Consider the following 20,578-nt stretch of genomic DNA (forward strand, 5'->3'; position numbering starts at 1 on the left):
AGTTATGGTTTTTCTCCGATATTAAAGTTTACCATGCAAATTCATGTGTTTCCTAAACTTATTGATTTCTTTTAATTTGTCTGCTAATTCCTATGGCAGTATTGGGAGGGAGGTTTTTTTCCCAACAAGTGGTATCAAAACCATGCTCTTGACTTAGTAATGTTGGTAGAATCCTCAAGTGTTGAATAAAAATGTAGTGGAACCTCAAAAGTAGTCATGGATGTGATCCGTGGTTGAACACTCGATCAGATAGGTAGTGTGCTCTAGTGAAGAGAAGTTCACCTAAATAAGAGTTAGACGGATGGATGACTATTTGAGGGGAGACTCGGTGGCCCTTTGTTCGAGAGAAGGATTATTGAGAATGCGACCAAAGTCCCACATTAGATAGATAAGAGGATGATCATGGGTGCATAATCGAGAACAACTATCTCTATTGGTATAAGATCTTTTCAGGGCGAAACTAAAAACAAAGCTATGAGGAATTTATTTCCAAAGTAGACAATATAATACCATTATAGAGATATTTTGAGGGTTGTTATTCCTACACATGCAAACAATTAGGTCCAATTTTACTTTAAAAAAAAAGTTTGGAAGAGATTAAGGATTGATCTCATATCTTTGATCTTTAAAAAGTAAGTAGAGTTGTACCCTATATTCAATTAATTAATAAGGGGGAAAAAGTAAAACAGCCTAATGGTTTTTAATCAAGCCACATTTGGAAAGAAATTCAACAGTGTAACTAATGAAACATGGCAATTGTGTAAAGTTTTCTTGCATTAAAAGAAAACTAAGTAAACAAAATTTCTTCCACCTACTAAGAAAGGCAATGGATGCACCTAAGAAGAAGCCAATGGGGGAAATAAGAGCTTTTGTTTGGGTGCCAAACAAGCCCTAACATTTTCTTTTATTTTCTTAATTGCCCACAAAAACAAAGGTTTTTGGTTGGTTAGATTTGGTCCAACTGCCATGGGAAATTAGGGTTTCCTCTTCCAATGTATTGCCCAAATTAAACAAAGTAATAGAAATAACATTGTAATATTTATAACAAATTAAGATTTTGTTACAATTACCCTTATAAAACTTTTTTTAAATGGGAGGCATTAAATAAAAGTGATAAAAATATTGGAATCTACCATTTGATTCAACTTTGGTCGTAAAATCCTAGCTAAATTGGAAAATTTTCATTTTTTTAAAAAATTTAGAACTTCGAAATTTGTTTTTAAAAATACCCTTGGAGATCACAACTAGAAAGGTATGAAAATTAAATGACATATGTGCAACATCATTCATGTAAAATAACCCAACGTTTGACGTATAATAATTTATTATGTAATTGATTTTAATGATAGCTTTGAGATGAAATAAATAGTAATAATAATTTTTTTTCTTCTTTATATGGTCGTAAATAATATACTTTTAGGAAAAAATTTAAATAATATTATGTATGCCTTCTAACTCATACATATCAACAATCAAGTTTTTTCTCTTAATAATTTTAAAGAAAAGAATATCTTTAGGGACAATTTTAAAGTTCAAGTTTATTTTCTGGAATAAATTTCAAGGTTTGAGGATAAAAATGCAACTTTTTAAAGTCTGTAATCATTAAACATATATGAATGAGTATTTTGTATAATTAAAATTAAAGAAAAAACAATTAAAAAAGGAACAGAATTTTGCTTACTCCCCTTTACATTGTCAATGGTCGTTTACCCTATATATGTATGTATATCTGTGTGTGTATATATATATATATATAAAGAAGAACAAAATAATTATAAAGCTAAAATATAGATAGACCGAAAATTGATGAATTAAAATAAGGTTAGTCTAAATACTGGTGTGGATTTTGAATCTTGTAAATGCAATTACTCGATCGAATCTAAAGGTTTATTTGGTCATTAATAAGCTTATAAACGTACATATTTGAATATCACCCCACAAACATGATTTGAGATTTTAATCTCTGAACTGTAAAAGTTTCTTACCAATAAACTCTTCTCCCCAAAAAAAAAAACAGAAGTCTTACTAGTAGACCGTTTATGTTTACAATCAAGTATTAGAATTTGTTAAATTAGGTTCAAAGAAAATCTCCCATAGAAATAAATAAATTCATGATATACAAGTGTCGAGGGCGTAATTATTTTTACCTGGTATGAGACTTTTTATTTTTTATTTTTAAATAAAAAACAACACAAGAACAACTTTGGACGAAGAGTTAAGTTGAAATTAAAGAATTGTTAAACAATTAAGGAAACGATCTTGGATGATAATTTGCCATCACATTAAACTATGCTCGGAAACTTTGGCTAATAAACAACATCCAATGAACTCAATCTCATAAACCACAAAAATCGCGGAAAGTTGATTAAAACTTAATGATCAGATATCTCAAAGAAGGATTATTTCTGATTTGAAATTCAAGCGGCTTCACATGCAAAGACTGATACAAAGTCTTGGGCTTTTTTTTGGTAAGTAAGTTTGGCTATCCATCGTTTAAGTAATTCTCTAAATTAGATTAAATCCTTCAAATTATTATATAATTTCAAGAAAAATAATATAGAGATAAATGAACTGTGAATTAATCAAACTTGCCTGTTAACCAATGGCTCATTTCCAGCTCAACTTTTTAAAATATCCCGAAATCAATTCTAACACTTGATTATTCACTTTTAAAGTTTGTTTGCCTCAAAGGTAATTCCACAGAGAACTTTTTTTCTTTAAAAAAATTGCATAAAATTTATCAATGTATCATGGATAAACTCATCTAATGATATAATCAATCATTAAACGACCACTAGATATAATCGACTTTGAAAGCAAGATCTAAACTTAATTAGATTTGCTAAACCTGATTACTATATTATTATTACATCTGCTGAACCTGATTACTATGTTATTGTTACATTATTATTACATCTGCCGAATCTAGTTACTATATCCTTTTGCTACTACCCTTCTAAAAGTTCAAAAATGGTGTTCATAACACCATAAACTGGTTTTATTCTACATAGCCAAATATCATGGTTTTATCTCTTTTAGACAAAATATACACATTTAAATATGGTTTTTTTCTTTTCTTGGGGAAAAAGAAGAAGGCTTTTTTTTTTAAATGGGTGAGAGATTTGAATACTAGACAAATTAACTTTGAAGCATTTTCAAATGTTTAATTTAAAACCACCATTCCAAATAGTGTATTTTCAATAATTTTTTTAAAAAAATGTTTAAATAAAAATGAATTTTTTTGAAACACTTTTACCACAAGATGAATCCAAACGGACTCTTAAATCGGCCCTTTTGAAGTCATTCTTTACCAATTCCATGTCCATCTTGGAAATTCCAAGGGTATAGAACGAATCTTCGCATTTCAGTTAAAACAGTTAATAAATTTTTAGGTAAATGAGGAGATTTGGATTTCCCGCCTTCAGTTGCTCCGACTGTTTTCATCAGGTTAAGCAAATAACCAATATGAATGTATGCTCAAATGGACCGTAGACCAAAACGATAGCCACGAACAGCGTAGCAGCGCCATCCCTGTATACAGAAAACAGAAAAGCACGCTCCCTACGCAGGCATTATCCTGTTCAGGTTCAAAGGGACTATCTCAGCCTCTGACCAGTTAGCCCCCGAACGAGCTACACTTGGTCGAGGCACCCCCGGTGCGTTTCTTAAGTTAATATACGATTTAAATTTTTTAAAAAATAATGAAAGGGACAGAGTCAAAACATCAAGCAAAGCGATAACTTCCTCTTAGTTCCAACAGATAGATAAACAAAGCAGACAAACTTGAATACAGCCAATAAAAGAGGAAAAGACAAGCTAAACTTTGTACTCTTCCATGGCCTGAAACTGGAGACTCAAGCAGGCATCGATTTTCTGTTATGGTCGGTCAATCATCGACGATAAGTCTCCTGCACTTCCAACCCTTTTCTCCTTCATGAGCATCTGCATATTGGTGTACCATAAGAATCAACAAAAGGAATTAACGGAGCAATTGCTAAAAGATGAGAAACAATATCGATTGCATTCTGCTTTTTAAGATAAAGTCATAAAACTCCAACTTTTTAAGATAAAGTCATAAAACTCCAAGTTCAAGCCAAAAATCTAGTCCGGGAAATGATCTTTCAAAGTAACCAATCCATAAGACACAAGTTTCAGAAAAAGGACAGTAAAACCTTTACGCCCATACCCACAATATGGGGTCAAATTTTCCAAACGCTTAAAAATCTTTCAATACAATTTAGAAAGTCATTTCAAACATACCTTGTAGAGGTAGTTCCTCATCTAATGAAATGTGACGAACTATTTGTTACCATGTAGATCAAATAATAATTAAGTACTATGTTGATGCGTCTTAAGAAGAACGTAGCAATATGAGATGCCTTGTACCAAGTCCTTTCAAGCGTAGAATTTGAAGACTAACAGAAATATTTATTCAAATGGTCGTTCTATGCTAAAGAAAACCAAGCATTAAAATCAGAAAGCTGAAAGTTTCTATGATTACTAACCAACCTTCACCTCTTCTGGGAGTCCACGTAGCTTGCAGGCAAGTAGATTTCTCCACCAGTTTCACCATGTTGCTCACCACTAATGGTTTTCTTTGCAGCCAGGAACTCAGCACTCATAGCATCCATCCCTTGCTGCAGAGCTTCCTCTGCACTCCCGTACCCGTGTTCTTCAGCATACTTCCGCACATCCTCGGTTATCTTCATTGAGCAGAACTTGGGTCCACACATGGAACAGAAGTGAGCCACCTTGGCACCTTCTGATGGCAAGGTTTCATCATGAAAGGACATGGCAGTCATAGGGTCTAATGACAAAGCAAATTGATCCATCCATCGGAACTCGAATCTCGCCTTGCTCAGTGCATCATCCCATGATTGAGCATGTGGGTGACCTTTGGCTAGATCAGCTGCATGAGCAGCTATCTTATATGCTATAACTCCAGCTTTCACATCATCTCGATTTGGCAATCCTAGGTGCTCTTTCGGTGTAACATAACAGAGAAGGGCCGTGCCAAGAGCACCAATATTGGCAGCACCAATGGCAGAGGTAATGTGGTCATATCCAGGAGCTACATCCGTAGTCAAAGGACCAAGAGTGTAAAAAGGAGCTTCATTACACCACTCAAGCTGTTTTTGCATGTTTTCAGGGATCTTATGCATTGGGATGTGTCCAGGTCCTTCATTCATTACCTGAAACTCAAGTATGTGGCCACTAGTTAGTAACACAGAAGATATAACATTTCCTACTAGCATAAAATGAAAATAGCAGACACTAATTGCATTTATCAGTTATTGAAAAAGATGATCTTAGTTTCATATTTTTAATGGACATTCCCATAAAACTAATTGTGCGAAGAGAATCTGCCACATTGTAAATTGGAGCTCTCAGCCAAACCAGCATACAAAAAGTTATCGGGTGATGAAATCATAAGATACTACTTCAGAGGTTCCTAAATTCCTGACAATTCAGCCACAAATGTATCAACATGTATGAAACTGACTATTAGGTAAGCCCTGAGTGGTTCTTACAAAAGCCGCAACTATGAGATGTTCTTTCAAATAAATATAACTAGGAGTAAAAAGGTTTGCTCTCAAATGCATATGACTATCATAAGTGTGATTGTGAGCATGTGCATGTATGTAAGAAAGAGAGACTTATATTCACTACCTGCACATCTTTTTCCCATGCTCTACGAGTCAGTTCGCCCTGAGTTAAGAGCTCTGCAAATTGCGCAGTGTCATTGGCATCATAAATTGAACCAGGTCTCAGCCCATCACCAATTGATAGGGATATGTCATACAGATTACAGATGTCAAGTATGTCATCCCAATGTTCATAAGCAAAATTTTCCTTATGATGAGCCAAACACCACTTTGCATGAATGGATCCTCCACGTGATACAATTCCTGTCATTCTTTTTGCTGTTAGAGGGATGTATCGAAGTAATACCCCAGCATGAATTGTAAAGTAATCAACACCCTGCTCAGCTTGTTCAATCAGTGTTTCCCTGAAAATTTCCCAGGTGAGGTTTTCAGCTATTCCATTCACTTTTTCAAGTGCCTGATATATGGGGACAGTTCCTACTGGTACCGATGAATTCCGCAATATCCACTCTCGGGTCTCGTGTATGTGACGACCGGTGGAGAGGTCCATGACAGTATCAGCTCCCCACATGGTCGCCCATTGGACTTTATAAACTTCTTCTTCAATAGAACTTGCTACAGCAGAGTTTCCAATATTTGCATTAACTTTGACCAAGAAATTTCTGCCCACAATCATGGGCTCCAACTCCAAATGATTTTTGTTGGAAGGGATAATTGCCCGCCCACGAGCAACCTCTGACCTCACAAACTCCGGGTCAAGCTTCTCACGAGTGGCACAAAACAACATTTCCTCAGTGATGATTCCATGCTTGGCATAATACATCTGTGTGTATCTTGGTGTGCCTAATTTTTCCCTCCTATCAACCCAGTCCTTTCGAAGTTTAGGCAATCCTATATAACATTGTTGATTGTCAGAAACAATGTAAATTGAAAGACAGGTAACAAGTATGCTAATTTGCATTGTTGTATCATGGAAGTTAAAAAGCATCATAAATAAGTATTGGATTACAAAAAATGTAACAAAATATCAAAGGGACTTAATTTCCATCATAGAAAGCAGTTGTACTTGCCACCATTTAGTTTTCTCTATGGAGTCAGATAGGCCCACAGATAAAAGATTTCAGTTTCACACTAGATAGGCCCAAAGCCAATATGTGCTACAACACAAATATAGCAATAATGAGTCTTTTCAAGAAAAAGTTAAAAGTCGATCATCTTACCAATACGGGGACTGATGTTTTGAGGACCACTAGTGTCATAATTATCAAAGTTTGGTTCATCGCCAGATAAATGAACCCGACGAAAGGGTACTTTGAGTACATGCCCAGTTTCTTTGTGAACAACTTCCCTGCAAAATAAATAAATGTAAATGTATGGTCATCATCTATTAGTTCTGTAACAGTTATAAAAACTATGAAACTATAATACCCCAATGGATTCACTCACTTGTGTTCTTTTGTGCTTTTTGGGAAACATTGTTCAAATGAAGGAAGCGGCAGAAAATCAGGAGATGAAGGATCAACTGTATGTTTCTTGCTTTTGGCTTTCTCCGTACTGGTTCCAGGGGGATCAAAGGTTAAAGTGGCTCTCGGAGCTAACGTAATGGACGAAGGGTGTAAGTCCTTGCATGCACCGGAAACACGTCCAACCACGTCAAACCCAGGCAAGAAGGCAGTATTAAGTGGTTTCGTAGCATGGGAACGGTTCCCACTCTTACCAACAGCTGGTGTTATGGTAGCATGAACTGACGCCATCTTTGATCAAGAAATTTTTTAAAAAATTAATAATAATGGTCAAAATCCTACCATTGAAGGAAAAGAAAAGTTTCTTGGACTTTAAAAACGATTTTCAGAATTAGATACAACGAGCTTCATAAATATCATAATATGTCGTTCAAAATCAGACTCCATCATACCGAAGATAGAAAAATAAAAAACAAAAAGCATCTTAAATGTCTTAATATGTCTTTCGAAATCAGACTCCATGAGACGGCTCAGTCTAAGATCTCGAAGAAAATGCTTTAAAATCGACAATATTTTTACATCATAGAAAATCTTCAGGTACAATAGGCAACGAAATGAGAGAAAAACAAAAAGCATCACCATAATACAATTCAATGAACAGAGAACAATCTAACTTTCAAGTAACAGGTGGAAGAAAAATCACAGAATAATAGAAAAAACAAGCAGATACTACACGATACGCTCCAACAAAATCCTTAAAACATACAGAATTATCAGTTCATTCGCCGATCAAAACAATCCATCATCATCAATGCCAAACGACGAAAACTCAAGCGCAAACACAATCATCAAACGAACTCAGCAGGCCATGCAACAAAAGACTACAACAAAGCGATCCGATCGAGAAAAACGCAAGAATGATAACAGAAAATCGATTCAAAACACAACGGAGTGCATAAAATGTAGTTTCAGAGTGGATTAAGTTACAGAAATATGAAAATTAAGGAGGCGAAACGGAAAAGATGTAGGGTTTTCGGAAGAACCTAGCGATGAAAATGCTTGGGAGTTGAGTCTTATCTGTTAAACACGCGGTTCGAGCAAAGAGTGAGATGATACAAAAAACGGAAGAGGATTGGGTTTTATATAAGGGGGCAGAGTGACGAATGTCCAATTCGTACTTTATAAAAGGTAATGAAAAGGATGTCCACGTGGCAGAAGCTCCGGGTTTAGATATTTCTGACTCTGATAATCAAAATATCTTTTTTTTTCTTTTACTTTAATATCCCAAACATCACTCGTCCCAAAAAGGGGGAAAAAAAAACCACAAATAATAAATATCTTTCTTATTTCTTTTTTTTTTTCCTGCTCTTTTCTATTTATTTTTTTCTCTCCTTTCTTTCACTAAACTACAAATCTAGTCCCTGTATTTGGAATATTGTTTTGAACTTTGAATAGGGTAGACTTCTTTAATTTAGTTTTAATGCTTTAATTTATGTTAAAATACAAATTTAATATTTAAATTTGAGTTTTGCATGGTCGTATAAGAAAGGCAGAAGAGGATTTAATTGGATTGTTTGTGATCATGAAGGTCCTACACCTCTGAGTAGCTGAAAATTCACCCAGGAGAATGGATAATTAATTTGTTGGAAGTTGAGATCATCATAGAGCTTAAAAGCGATCAAGCGGGGGGAGGGGGGTTCCAAATCCACCTTTATAGGTTGAATCTCATGGTTGGAGGTCATTAATCTCATTAATGGGGTGGATTCCTTCCTTTTTTATATTCAAATTCTTACTTAGGAACATTATTTTTTATGACAAGTCTATTAATATCTTTTGTCTTTGTCATGTTGCTCGAGAGGAGAACAAAGAGACTCATGCCTTTGCGGCTTTGACATCCTCTTAATGTTGTTATTTGATCAGAAAAGATGTTTTTTTAATTAGTGTTCTCCCTATTATTCTGGATGAGGAGGTTAGGTTGTCATTGTTTTCATTCTTGTGTTGTTTCCATTGCCTCAAATCTAAATTGTTTTCTTTGTAATTTCAATAAATCTTAAATTTAGTCCTCTAAAATTAATAATTTTCCTACAAGAAAATTATAAAGAAAATACTTATAGAGACTAAATTATTTTTCAAAAAAGTAACTATAAACTGACAATGGACATCATTTTTAATATTTATACCACAGAAAATAAAATTGAACGTTTGAAAGTATATGGACTAAAATAAAATAAAATAGAAAGTGCATGGACAAAAATGGTATTTTTTAACTTCTTTTTCTTTTTGTTAAATCGCAAATTTAATACTCAAACTTTCAAGTTTGTATGAACTTCAAAAATTTTCTTATAAATCCCTAAACTTTTAGTTCTATGTATAATATAAGCCTCATACGTATTTTTAATTTTCGAAACTTGACTAATTTTGTAGATATAAAATTAAATTTTATGTCTAAACTATCAAATTTGTGTCTATTTGATCTTTGAATTTTAAAAAGTATCGAATAAATTAAAAACCTATTATACACAAAGTTGAAATTTGAAGGACCTATTAAACTTGAATTGAAACTTTTTAAGTTCAAAAATTTATTGGTCACAAATTTTTTATGTTTATGAAGATATTAGACACTTTTTAAAATTAAAGATTTGAACACTCCATCCTAAAGAAATGTTTAAGTGTTTTAAATATTAAGCAATCCTCATATAGTTAGATTCTTTTTTAATGTCATTGGAAGCAAAATTAAATCAATTACAAATTTAGTCATTAAATTTTAAATATATTTGAAAAGTTATTATGAGCGGTTACTAAGCACTTCAATTTCTTCTAAAATGATTTATTTATTAAATTAAACACTTGAAAATGTATTCTAAACACATCTAAGTTTATATCTACTAAGTTTTTAAATCTTAAACTTTTATATAAATAAGAGGTCTTCATTTTTTTTTAATGAAGTATGAAGTATTCATAGTTAGCATTCCCTTTATAAATCTTAGAAACATGTTTCCGTGTCTTCTTACATAAAATTTATTACTATAATTTAAGCCATTTTGAGAAAATAAAGCTAACTTTTTAATGACTAAATTTAAGGTTTATTAAAATTAAAAACCTTAATTTAAGATATATGAAAGGAAAATTATTTCAAATGGTAAAACGGTAGAAAATATTTACAAAATATAGCAAAATTTTGAAACTATGAATGATAGACACTAATAGACTTCTATCAGTGTCTAACAATGTCACTGAGAGACATTGATAGTAGTCGAGCAGCGTCTATCAACGTCTATCGTTGATAATTCTAAAATTTTACTATGTTTTGTAAATATTTTGATTCATTTTTCTATATTTAAAAACAGTATATTGAAAGTACGGTCAATTGAAAGTACATAAACAAAAATAAAATAAAATATAAAGTACATGAACAAAAATGATAATTTAACCATTTTTTTCATTTATTAAGAACATATTTATATTGGCTTTCTGAGTGTTTAAATAAATATTTATAATTGGTTGCGAACTTTTTAACTTGAAATTTTGATTTAAATATAATTTGCCATCCAATTCACTTATACATATTCTAGGCATTCACTTCTTAAAAGGGAGAACTCAATCAATTCATGGTGAATTTTTGCATCATGGTCCCTCAAAAGCTGTTCATTTGTTTATTATATCTTTTTCAGATAGCAACATTGATATTTAGTTATGCTTCCAAAATATCATCAGCACACCCAAAAATCTTTCACTTTCACCACATTTTTGTGGATGAAATCACCACAGCAAAGCCCACTTCCTGTTCTGAAATAATAAGTGAAAGATGCAAATAATGCTTAGATAGAGAGAGTGACAGAAAGAAAGAAATTATGATAAACAGAAGTCAAAATTGAAATGCACAAATTCCAGCTGAATGATGAATAATTGTCAACTTTTGGGAGTGCAAATTAAGGGTGCACAATAGATCCGAAAAACTCCATCAATTCAATCAGAATCAGATTCATACGGTTTGAATTGGGTTATCAACCTCACTCAGTATTGGATTCAAATAAATGAAAATTTTGTCGAATTGATTCATGAGTTTACCTAAAATAACTCAAATCAATCTTAATTTATTATTAATTTCATAAAATTTTTTTTTTTTTTTACTTATGGTATAATTATATATTCATATATTTATTTTAATTTAATGTAATTTCATGATTTTTTTATAGATAATTTATTCTCTAAAACTCCTACAAGCAATTTTTTAGCACTTTGAAAAGGAAATCTGCACAATATAAATTGAAATCAAATTGTTAATCTTAATTCAACATATGAAACTAACTAAACAAAATTTTTACATATTAATATTTTACTTATTTTTAGAACAAAAAATTAAATAAGCAACTCAGCTAACCCGACCCAATCCAATCCAACCCAATTATAACATAATTGGGTTGGTTTGAGTTCATTATTTAATAAGAGCTATTTAGGTTGAAAAACTCATAATTTGATCAATTGAGTTGGGTCTAAAAAGTGTTTCAACTCTATCCAACTCAACCCACGAACAACCCTAGTGTAAATAAAATGATCAAATTTCATACATTTGTAACTTTGTTCAACTAGGGAGAGAGATTATGGTTGAGTGTCAATACAAAAAATGCACAAAATCTTGTTTAGATGAGTTTTTTTTTTTTTTTTTTTTTTTGGATATCCACAATGTTTGGACCAACTTATGTGCACCTCAACTAATCTATTACGGAATGACTTGCTTGACCCTATAACATTTGAATGCCAAAAAAACTCGTAAGATATTAAATCCTAGATAGATAATGTTATAGGATTAAAATTCAAAATTAAAACTTCTACCTTATCCGTGCGGCATAAGAGGTCCTCTTTCTTAGTTCCGCCTTCTCTTCATTCCTTGGATGGTTGGACTAGTATATTTGAAGCACAACGTCAAGCACAAAAGCGCACTCGCACTTGGTCGAGGGGCTCACCCCATGAATTTTCCCGTCTTATTTCTCTCTAAGAGTTATTATACTTAATGTGAGTAATGATGGGAGTAAAATTCATGGAGTGGGCAGACCAAGTGTGTGCATCCTTGTGTGCTTGACGTTGTGCTTCCCATATACTATCCGACGATTCAAGAGACAGCCTGAACTAAGAGAACCTAATAATTTTAATTCTGAATTTTAACTTTGTGATAGGTAACCATTATGGATTGAACCCCATTTCTTCTTAATCCTTTATTAAAATTCATGTTTTTTATTTACCATTAGGTCAACTCAGGATGATTTCTAGCTGTATGATCATCAAATGTAACCTATGGAAGAAATCAGCTAGAGAGAAGGGACAATCAAAGACAGTTTATGAACAAAAGATGTCAATATTGAAAATGCACAAATTCCTATTGAAAGATGAATGTCTGATAACTTTTGGGAGAATAAGTAATATGACTGAGAAAGTTCATAAAGAAAAGAATGTACAATTCTTGTTGAAAGATGACCAAGACTTCATGCACTTGTAACTTGGATGAATGACTAGTAACTTTTGGGAGTACAAGTAAATGACCAAGACATTATGCAGTTCTAACTTTGCTAGGCTATAGAAAGAGAGGTTATATCAATAAAAGTCAATATAGAAAATGCAGACATTCTTGTTGAATGATGAATGACTGATAACTTTTGAGAGTATAAGTAAAATGACCCAGACTTCATACATTTGTAATTATGGAAATGCTATATATTTACAGTACAGTAGTGTGTACACAGCTGGGTAATAAATTACAGATATGAAGTTGGATGCTGTTAAAATTGTGGCCAATGCATTAGCTGATTGAGAACATTAAAGTTGATATGGCAACATACTGGAATACAGCTCGAACACGAGGTGCTTAGGCAGCTACATCGGCTGCTCCTTTTTGCAGGTATTTTTTTCAGCCATGTTGTGAGATGACATATCCAACCAGCAGGTAGCTTTCTTATAAAGAATGCGCCGAAATTTAGGTTACTCTAGGTATAAACTAATTATACATTATGGGCTATGAAGCTGGGGCTGAGTTCACTGACTGTACTGGGAGAAGGGATTCTTGCTTGCCTCTTACGAAGATGGTCAATTCTTTTGGTGCAACCACCATTCTCAACCACTGTTGTAGTTCTTCACCTTCTACTTTTTCATTTTCTAGAAGAGGAAACATAAATCAGAAATGAAAAATAAATCTTCAATTCTAGTTTTGTGATAGAAAATGATTTCTTTGTGTTTGCCTCAATTTATGTCATCACTTTTTGTCAAGGTTTTCATCTAGTTCGAGTCACCGTGTGGACTATCCTTTTATAGCGAACGAGAGATGAAACTGATTATCTCTAATTATAGTTCTATTAAAATTCACAAAAAACCTAAACAAAGAAAGAAAACATGGACGCATGGCAATATTCTCATCCCAAGCAAAGAATATCACCTTCTAAATGCGCACCAAGCCCTTCCAAGACAGCTGGGTTTGCACGCACAACTGAAAGTGCAATCTCGAGAGCAGATTGTAGCAATGATTTAACCTCTCTTTGAACAAGATCAACAAGATGGCCCTGCTGCATATATATAATTAATATGAACTGCATAGAAACATATACGATGAAATTAAAAATAAGAAAGAAATCGTAGAAAAATTAAGAACCTGGTCCCTTCCCCAAGGGGCAGCTCCCCCAGACTCATCGATCCCGCCACCAGAAAGTGTTGCCATGGACACAGGGCCTATTGTTTGGTTCAGACCATACTCAGCCACTGCTTTGTATGCCATGTCAGTTGCTCGTCTGATATCATCAAGTGCACCAGTTGAAATACGACCTGAAAAGGCTACTTCTTCTGCTGCACGTCCTCCCAGAAGTGTAACCAAACGGCCACGCAGTTCATCAATGAAGAGCAAATATCTATCTTCATTTGTTGGAGGAATATAGGTAAACCCAAGTGCCCCTCCTGACCTTGGTAGTATGCTCAATTTCTGATAAAAACATTCATGAAATGATTTTATCTTTCGTGCTGGCACTAGACTTGCAATATAACCAACCTCATAACTAAAGTGAGACTAGAGTTTTAGTACCTAACCATCAAAAGTTCCACTTCCACATAAGGAACAAGTCAAATCAATTAGTCAAAAGCAAAACAGCAGGAATTGCTTGGTCTAGGGCTATGTTTTCTAACTTGCAAATTAAGAGAGAATACGACATAAGCACTAATGATAAAATATGTCTAGAATTTGATAGCTGAATTACACAGGAAAAATAGCATCGCTACAAAAAGCTTGACTAAGGTAGATGAATCCAAGGTTAATCTGCACTAGCAGCTAGAAAACAAACTTGACATAGACCAACAGCTTCCAATGAAAAAATTATTGGACTCATAAAAGTGGACCAATAGCATGCATTACTTGTATTAAAAAGATATATCCTCAAACAATAGGTTATATGAAAAATTAGACTTCGCTGAAATCTACTAAACTTATTCTGATTCAAAGATTAGAAGAGCTAAACTACTCAAACGATCTTGAATCCCTAATAACAAGGCATAACTATATCCATGTCTGTTGCCAATAAGGAGAATGTCGGAACCAGAATGGATGAATGAGATGAAAACAAACACATAACAATAAATTATTGAATCATCTTTCTTAACCATATTGCTTATAAATGAAATCAAAAGGAAGTTTGGAATTATTATGGTTAATAATCAAACTATTTCATACCAAATGGCTAAACAATAATTTAACTGTCCCCAAACATAGTCAAATAAGACACATAAGTGTCTGTGTGAAGTCATTTTAGATAGATACTACCTCAGATACTGAATCTGATTCCATTAGGTTTAAAAAATTATTGCACCAGAATATTCTATTGCTACCTCTACACGTGGCTGTCCAGGTAGAAGATTCGCAACAGCTGTGCCTACAACTGCATGACCAACCTCATGTCGTGCAACTACAGTCTTCTCACTTCCTTGCAATTTGGCAGTCTTCTTCTCTATGCCCTGCAACAAACAACTTCCTTCATTTACTTATTAAAAAAATAATTTCCATCCAAATGCATACAAGGAACAGCGCCCTTCACTATAGAGCACCCCTCCCCTAATATCTGTCTCATATAATAAATATGTATCACACAGATATTATTACATATTATCGTGCATCTATAAAATGGAAAATATACTGTTATCTTATTGAAAAAGTATGTTGTGCAGAATTGCAAATTTACAAACAAATTAGCCAATTAGCCAATTAGTCATACAATTATTGTCTAAAAATATTAATGATTTTTGAGATAGCTACCAGTGCCCTTTCTTACGAGCTTCCTTTCTTTCTCTTTCTTTCAGGGGAGGTGTGTATGTGTATATTCTGTGTGGCATGTGCATACGTGTATGTTGTGTATGTGAGAGGGAAAGAAATTTACAGCTATCGATCTCTCCACTGCTTGAATAAAATCATCTTTTTCCACCACAATTTTGTTCTGTCTTCCAGCCAAAAGAGCAGCTTCATTAACCAGGTTTGCAAGATCTGCCCTGCAATATGTATAGGTTCCAATCCAATTTAAATCATCCCATTAGATCACCAACAACTAAGATCCATGAATTAGAAACACGTCTCATGAAATGATAGAAAGGGAACACAAAATACCCTGTAAAGCCTGTGGTCATAGAAGCAATATCACTGAGGTTGACATCAGCCGCAAGGGGGAGCTCTTTCTTGGTGACATGTACTTTCAAAATTGCCTCCCTTCCAGTTCTATCAGGTGTTTCCACCTAGAATGTTAAACAAATAGAGTACAGGGGGAAGAAAAAGAAAAATGCAAAACAAAGTTGAGATCAACTCTATCATCATCCAACTTTAGACAAGTAGCAGACCCATAATACAGGTCACAAACCATAACAACACGATCAAATCTTCCAGGTCGGCGAAGAGCAGGATCTAAGACATCTGATCGATTGGTAGCACCAAGAACAATGACAGCAGAATTGCTGTCAAACCCATCCATCTCCTGCAAACCAATTTAAAACGCATTGAACTTGTTGCTATTAGCTAACGTAATATAATTTGGAAGCTGAAGACTCACGCATGGAAACCTACAGTAAGCAACTGATTCAAAGTCTGCTCCCTCTCGTCATTGCTGACAATACGGAATTTACCATCACGACTTTTTGCTACAGCATCGATCTACAAAAAGGCGGGGGTTCGACTATATGAATTTTGAAGATTGGACCAAGTTTTCAATAGTCACTAATCACTATCACAGCGATGAGTGTTCTAACCTCATCGATAAAGATGATTGATGGTGCCTCTTTCTTTGCCCGTGCAAAGAGATCTCTCACACGAGATGCACCCATGCCAACATATAGTTCTACAAATTCACTAGCAGAACAACTTATAAAGGGCACTTCAGCTTCCCCAGCGACTGCCTTCGCTAAAAGAGTCTTACCTGTCCCTGGTAGACCCACCTGGTACAATGAAAATATAAAAAAATAAAATAAAATAAAAGGAACGTAAGAAAGCAATCCACCAGCAAGGGTGGTGTTTACCAGTCTGCATCATCTATAGCCCATATAATTATTTCCAAATATACAAATATAACATTATATAAGTTGAAATATACTCGTGCACAAACGAGTAGACACCAAGCCCAACTAGCATATAATTCTATTCAAATAGGACTAGGAGTGTCATATTGATAGGAGAAGAAGGCCAAGTGTAGAAGTGTACAGAGGACTTAACTATAAGTTTGATTTCTTTGACCAATTTGTGAAAGAAAAATGAGGTTAAATGGTACCATTGTATGTTAACGCCAAACCTTCATAACATTTGAGGGCAGAAAGGACAAAAATAACGATAGATCGGCAACTCAAAGATCACTTATATCAAACTTGCAAGAGATGCTGCAATGTTCAATTACCACATTAACCAAACAACTTGATTTATTCATTTATTTTAAAATTTTAAAGCCCTAAGCAAGCTAACGCTATATTGACCAATCTCAAGAGATAACAATAACTCTCACACGAACAATTCGTAAGATATTTGATATCCTAATTAGGTTGTCTCTATGATTTGAACCCATCCCCAAGAGGAATGGATTTATGGCTGGCACTAACTTTAGATCATTGGACCAACCAATGATTAATAACTTTCATTTAAAAGAATAAGGACAAACTCTGAAATTTTATTTTAAAAATGGATTATGCATACAAGCAGTTCTTCCAAATGGACCCTTGATAATCATGACTATTCTTAAAACTCACCAGAAGGACACCTCGAGGAGGCCGAGCACCAAGTCGAATATACCTATCCGGATTCCTCAAAAATTCCTGTGAAGCATATTTATAGTATGTTATTACCATATAAAAACCATTTCCCAAATAAATGAGAGATCTTCAAAAAGACTATGGACAATACCGATGACTTAATTTGGATGAGAAAGAAGTAAGAACTAAGTCCATACCACGATTTCTTCTAACTCCTCTTTAGCCTCATCAACACCAGCCACATCAGCAAAAGTAATTGATTCACCTTGTTCAGAGACTTTTGTCCCCCCAGAACCCCCAGACTTACGGTTCCTAATTTGACCAGCTGTATGCTAAATACAAGCAGGTGCCTGATCAGAATAAAGAACTACAATTCAGAGGGTGCAACAAAAAGAAGTTTCCCATCTCATACCTGTGAAAAGGTTACAGGAAACCGATGGAGAAGCCCAGCAAGCACAGCAACATAGAACAAAGCTATCTGGAAATCATAAAACAAGTATATAAATTACAACTCTGAAATAAATGGTATAGTTCAAGCACATAAGAGAGGTAAAAAGAAATAGCGTTACAGATGAATTCTTGCTTTTCATTGTTCCAATTCCTTTATTCAAATATGGCATGGTAAGAACATGCTTTTCATTACACTTACAATTATGAAGATATATGATTGCTTATAAAAGTTATCAGTTATACGTAAGCTATATGAGCTCCAAAAGACATTTGAATGCCATTGAATCTACTTGTTCTTCCTGCTAGCGAAATAATAATCCCTCCAATCTTATCAATCTAGAACTAACATTTGGTCATTGTGTTTTAACAAATATCAGATACATAAGATAGATGCCCATTTAGTTATACAAAGATCTTTAGTAGATGCCCATTTAGTTATACAAAGATCTTTAGTAGCATGACATGACAATTGAAACTCACCAATGCAGAGTTCAAGAATCCATTTGACCGCTTATCTGGTGACCCAAATTCCACTGCATTTTCAAGCATCTTATCATAAGGAGTTTTAATATCACTTGGCCTCGTAGTTGTATAAACTACTCTTTTAGTCGGATTAACACTTCTTATCAATGAATCTGATTCCTGCAGCTTGCTTCCACTAATGACTTCACTTTCCTGAGTCCCTGGTTCAGACTTCAACTTAAACATGATGTGCACCCCATCAACTTCAACCTTCTGCACGTTGTTACTGTTGATCTTGCTTAAGAAGTCACTGTAAGGGACGCTTACAAATGTCGTCGGTGTCCTCGGCTCGGACCCTGGTAATGGAATCCCGGGGCGAAGCAACCGCATAACAAAAATCACAATTCCTAGCTGCAGAAGCAAAATTCCAATCTCTTGGGCCTGAACAATAGGCTGCCACCGCCATTTTCCACCTTTAGACCACCACCAACCTCCTCCTTTTCCCTGCTTCTCCCTCCTCCGGTTCGACGAAGAACCAGAATTCGTCGTGTTGTTACTCACTCCCTGAGTTTCGCTTGGTTTTGCTTCACTCTTCTCCCCTGAACCACCTGTGGGATCACTATCCCTACCATTTGCACATATCTTGATATTCCTCGACCTGAAATTTCCCGCTAAACCTCCCCAAAGATTAAATCTATCCGAATTTTTCGAAGGCGCTAATCTATACAACTTTACAGAGGGAAAGGGCACTGAATTCGGAACAAAACGGTTTGAATTCTGGTGATATACCCTCGATTTACAACAGAAAAACCCTAATCCATTCCAACAACGAAGATTACAATTCGAATCCAGATGAAACTTGGTTCGAATTACCGGACTTAAAGACTCTACCGATGACATTTCAAACTTCCAGAAATTGGAACCACAATCAAAATCTACAAATCGAACTATGTATTTTCCCTATTATCATCTATACAAACAAAAATAAAAAACCTAAAAAAAATTTAAAAAAAAAATAAATCTATGGATGTGAGCAGTGCACCTGGAAAAAAAATTTCGAGTGTGAAAAATGCTGCTGAAGTGAGAGAAAGGACGAGAGATAGAGAGAGAGAGGGCGGGGAAATGTGAAGGGAAAAATCAACTTGCAATCTGAACCGTCGGATGAAGGTGAGGTATGGAATCCTGGCCGCTGGTTCATTTTTACGCCTTCTGCTTGGTAGCCTTATCCGTGGCCCCAGCCTTATGGGGTTTCTTGGAATATGAAAAAAAAGATAGTTTTTATTCTCTGCGGTGCGTTTCATTGAAAGTACGTGTTCTAACTTATGAAAACGCGACACGTGTCCAATAAGGGAAATGATATTACTCGCAAATCTAAATTCAAAAATGATTATGTGGTCGTTTCCTTTCCTCGCCAAAGCACTCATTTTTTCCTTTTTCCGTCCTAACGTTGATTCGTTCACATGCTGCCACGTAATACGAGTTTTTTTTCTTAATTAAAATTAGAAAAAAAATACTTTTTTCTCTCTTATATTTGGAGTTAGATTCGATTAGCTCCTTAAAATGTTTCACATCCAGGGCTATCTGTGGAATTAATTATTATAGTTCATCCTATATTCGGGGCATAAATATGATAGTGATATATAATCTATAATTATATATAGTAAGTATTATTTCAAAATCCTCTTTAATACAATTAGTATTTTTCACTCAACGCAACGAGTGTCCCATTAATTCTTAAGTGATATATCCATTTAATCCTTAACTGAATTAGCTATAATAATAAAAAATTATTAAAAATGTTACAAAGTCAAAGTTTGCAACTCTCATTGTAGTTTAAACATAGAATGTGTTATGGGTCATATTGGAAAAGAGAGAGATATCTATAAGAAAAAATTGCATAAACCACCGCTGAACTATGGGGTTGGTTATAATCACATCTTTCAACTTCCAATTTGATCAATTATATCTTTGTAGCTTGTTGGTGGTTGAAATTAGCCTCTTATTTTTAAATTAACCTTTATTAATTTAATTATGATTGGATATTTTAAAATTGAAAAATAAAATAAAAATAAAGATTCCTCGTCATCTCACACCTCTCCCTCTACCCTCCCTCTCCATCTTCATCTTCATATTTCTCTCTCCCTTTTCTAAAAAAATATCTGTTGAGATCTCCAACTACTGGGTTGAAACCTCAAATGTAGCGGAAAAAATAACAAATTAACAGAGGAAACAAAATCTAGAAACTTACTATCATTGATGACTCTGGAAGGCTTCACCAACTTTTTGGATCTACGATCTTGATTCCTCTACTGCAAATGAAGGGAACACCACTAAAATGGTTTCACCTGTATT

At 34.3% G+C, this 20,578-nt stretch overlaps 2 protein-coding genes across 11 annotated transcripts; both read right to left on the bottom strand.

Annotated features, from left to right (window-relative positions):
* Positions 1-1,875: 1,875 nt before the first annotated feature.
* Positions 1,876-8,316, bottom strand: THIC (thiaminC). 9 transcript variants are annotated; one of them, XR_005483341.2, is made up of 7 exons: positions 8,113-8,316; positions 7,053-7,360; positions 6,827-6,954; positions 5,671-6,497; positions 4,510-5,192; positions 3,830-3,942; positions 1,876-3,632 (listed from the first exon to the last, which is right to left on the bottom strand). XR_005483341.2 is itself a non-coding variant. In XM_039038409.2 (6 exons), the coding sequence occupies exons 2-6, from the start codon at positions 7,358-7,360 to the stop codon at positions 3,933-3,935; spliced, it is 1,950 nt and encodes a 649-aa protein (XP_038894337.1). In that variant the 5' UTR covers positions 8,113-8,316; the 3' UTR covers positions 3,725-3,932. The 9 variants fall into 9 exon arrangements, 3 of the variants coding, with proteins under 3 accessions (XP_038894337.1, XP_038894338.1, XP_038894339.1); XR_005483340.2 differs by having other exon boundaries at positions 3,823-3,942; XR_005483338.2 differs by having other exon boundaries at positions 2,260-3,632; positions 4,516-5,192.
* A 4,358-nt stretch (positions 8,317-12,674) lies between these two features.
* On the bottom strand, positions 12,675-19,441 carry LOC120082960 (ATP-dependent zinc metalloprotease FTSH 9, chloroplastic). 2 transcript variants are annotated; one of them, XM_039038407.2, is made up of 13 exons: positions 18,245-19,441; positions 17,727-17,792; positions 17,512-17,646; positions 17,312-17,377; positions 16,328-16,513; positions 16,146-16,232; positions 15,943-16,056; positions 15,696-15,820; positions 15,472-15,580; positions 14,927-15,052; positions 13,707-14,030; positions 13,494-13,617; positions 12,675-13,216 (listed from the first exon to the last, which is right to left on the bottom strand). In XM_039038407.2, exons 1-13 carry the CDS (start codon positions 19,124-19,126, stop codon positions 13,077-13,079), a joined length of 2,484 nt encoding a protein of 827 aa, XP_038894335.1. In that variant the 5' UTR covers positions 19,127-19,441; the 3' UTR covers positions 12,675-13,076. The 2 variants fall into 2 exon arrangements, with proteins under 2 accessions (XP_038894335.1, XP_038894334.1); XM_039038406.2 differs by having other exon boundaries at positions 13,494-13,620.
* Positions 19,442-20,578: the final 1,137 nt, after the last annotated feature.

The sequence above is a fragment of the Benincasa hispida genome, chromosome 8 (genome assembly GCF_027475165.1).
Source record: "Benincasa hispida cultivar pf3 chromosome 8, pf3_genome.v1.1, whole genome shotgun sequence".
Classification (NCBI taxonomy): Eukaryota; Viridiplantae; Streptophyta; class Magnoliopsida; order Cucurbitales; family Cucurbitaceae; genus Benincasa; species Benincasa hispida.

What these genes read in the sequence shown, in the direction of transcription:
- THIC (XM_039038409.2), bottom strand. Translation starts at nt 7,360, where the DNA reads ATGGCGTCAGTTCATGCTACCATAACACCAGCTGTTGGTAAGAGTGGG. An exon ending in AAAAGCACAAAAGAACACAA is followed by an intron (nt 6,955 to 7,052) that starts GTGAGTGAATCC and finishes TTTATTTTGCAG; the next exon opens with GGAAGTTGTTCACAAAGAAA. An exon ending in AAACATCAGTCCCCGTATTG is followed by an intron (nt 6,498 to 6,826) that starts GTAAGATGATCG and finishes AATGTTATATAG; the next exon opens with GATTGCCTAAACTTCGAAAG.
- LOC120082960 (XM_039038406.2), bottom strand. Translation starts at nt 19,126, where the DNA reads ATGTCATCGGTAGAGTCTTTAAGTCCGGTAATTCGAACCAAGTTTCAT. An exon ending in GATTCTTGAACTCTGCATTG is followed by an intron (nt 17,793 to 18,244) that starts GTGAGTTTCAAT and finishes TATGATTTCCAG; the next exon opens with ATAGCTTTGTTCTATGTTGC. An exon ending in CAATCATCTTTATCGATGAG is followed by an intron (nt 16,233 to 16,327) that starts GTTAGAACACTC and finishes GCCTTTTTGTAG; the next exon opens with ATCGATGCTGTAGCAAAAAG.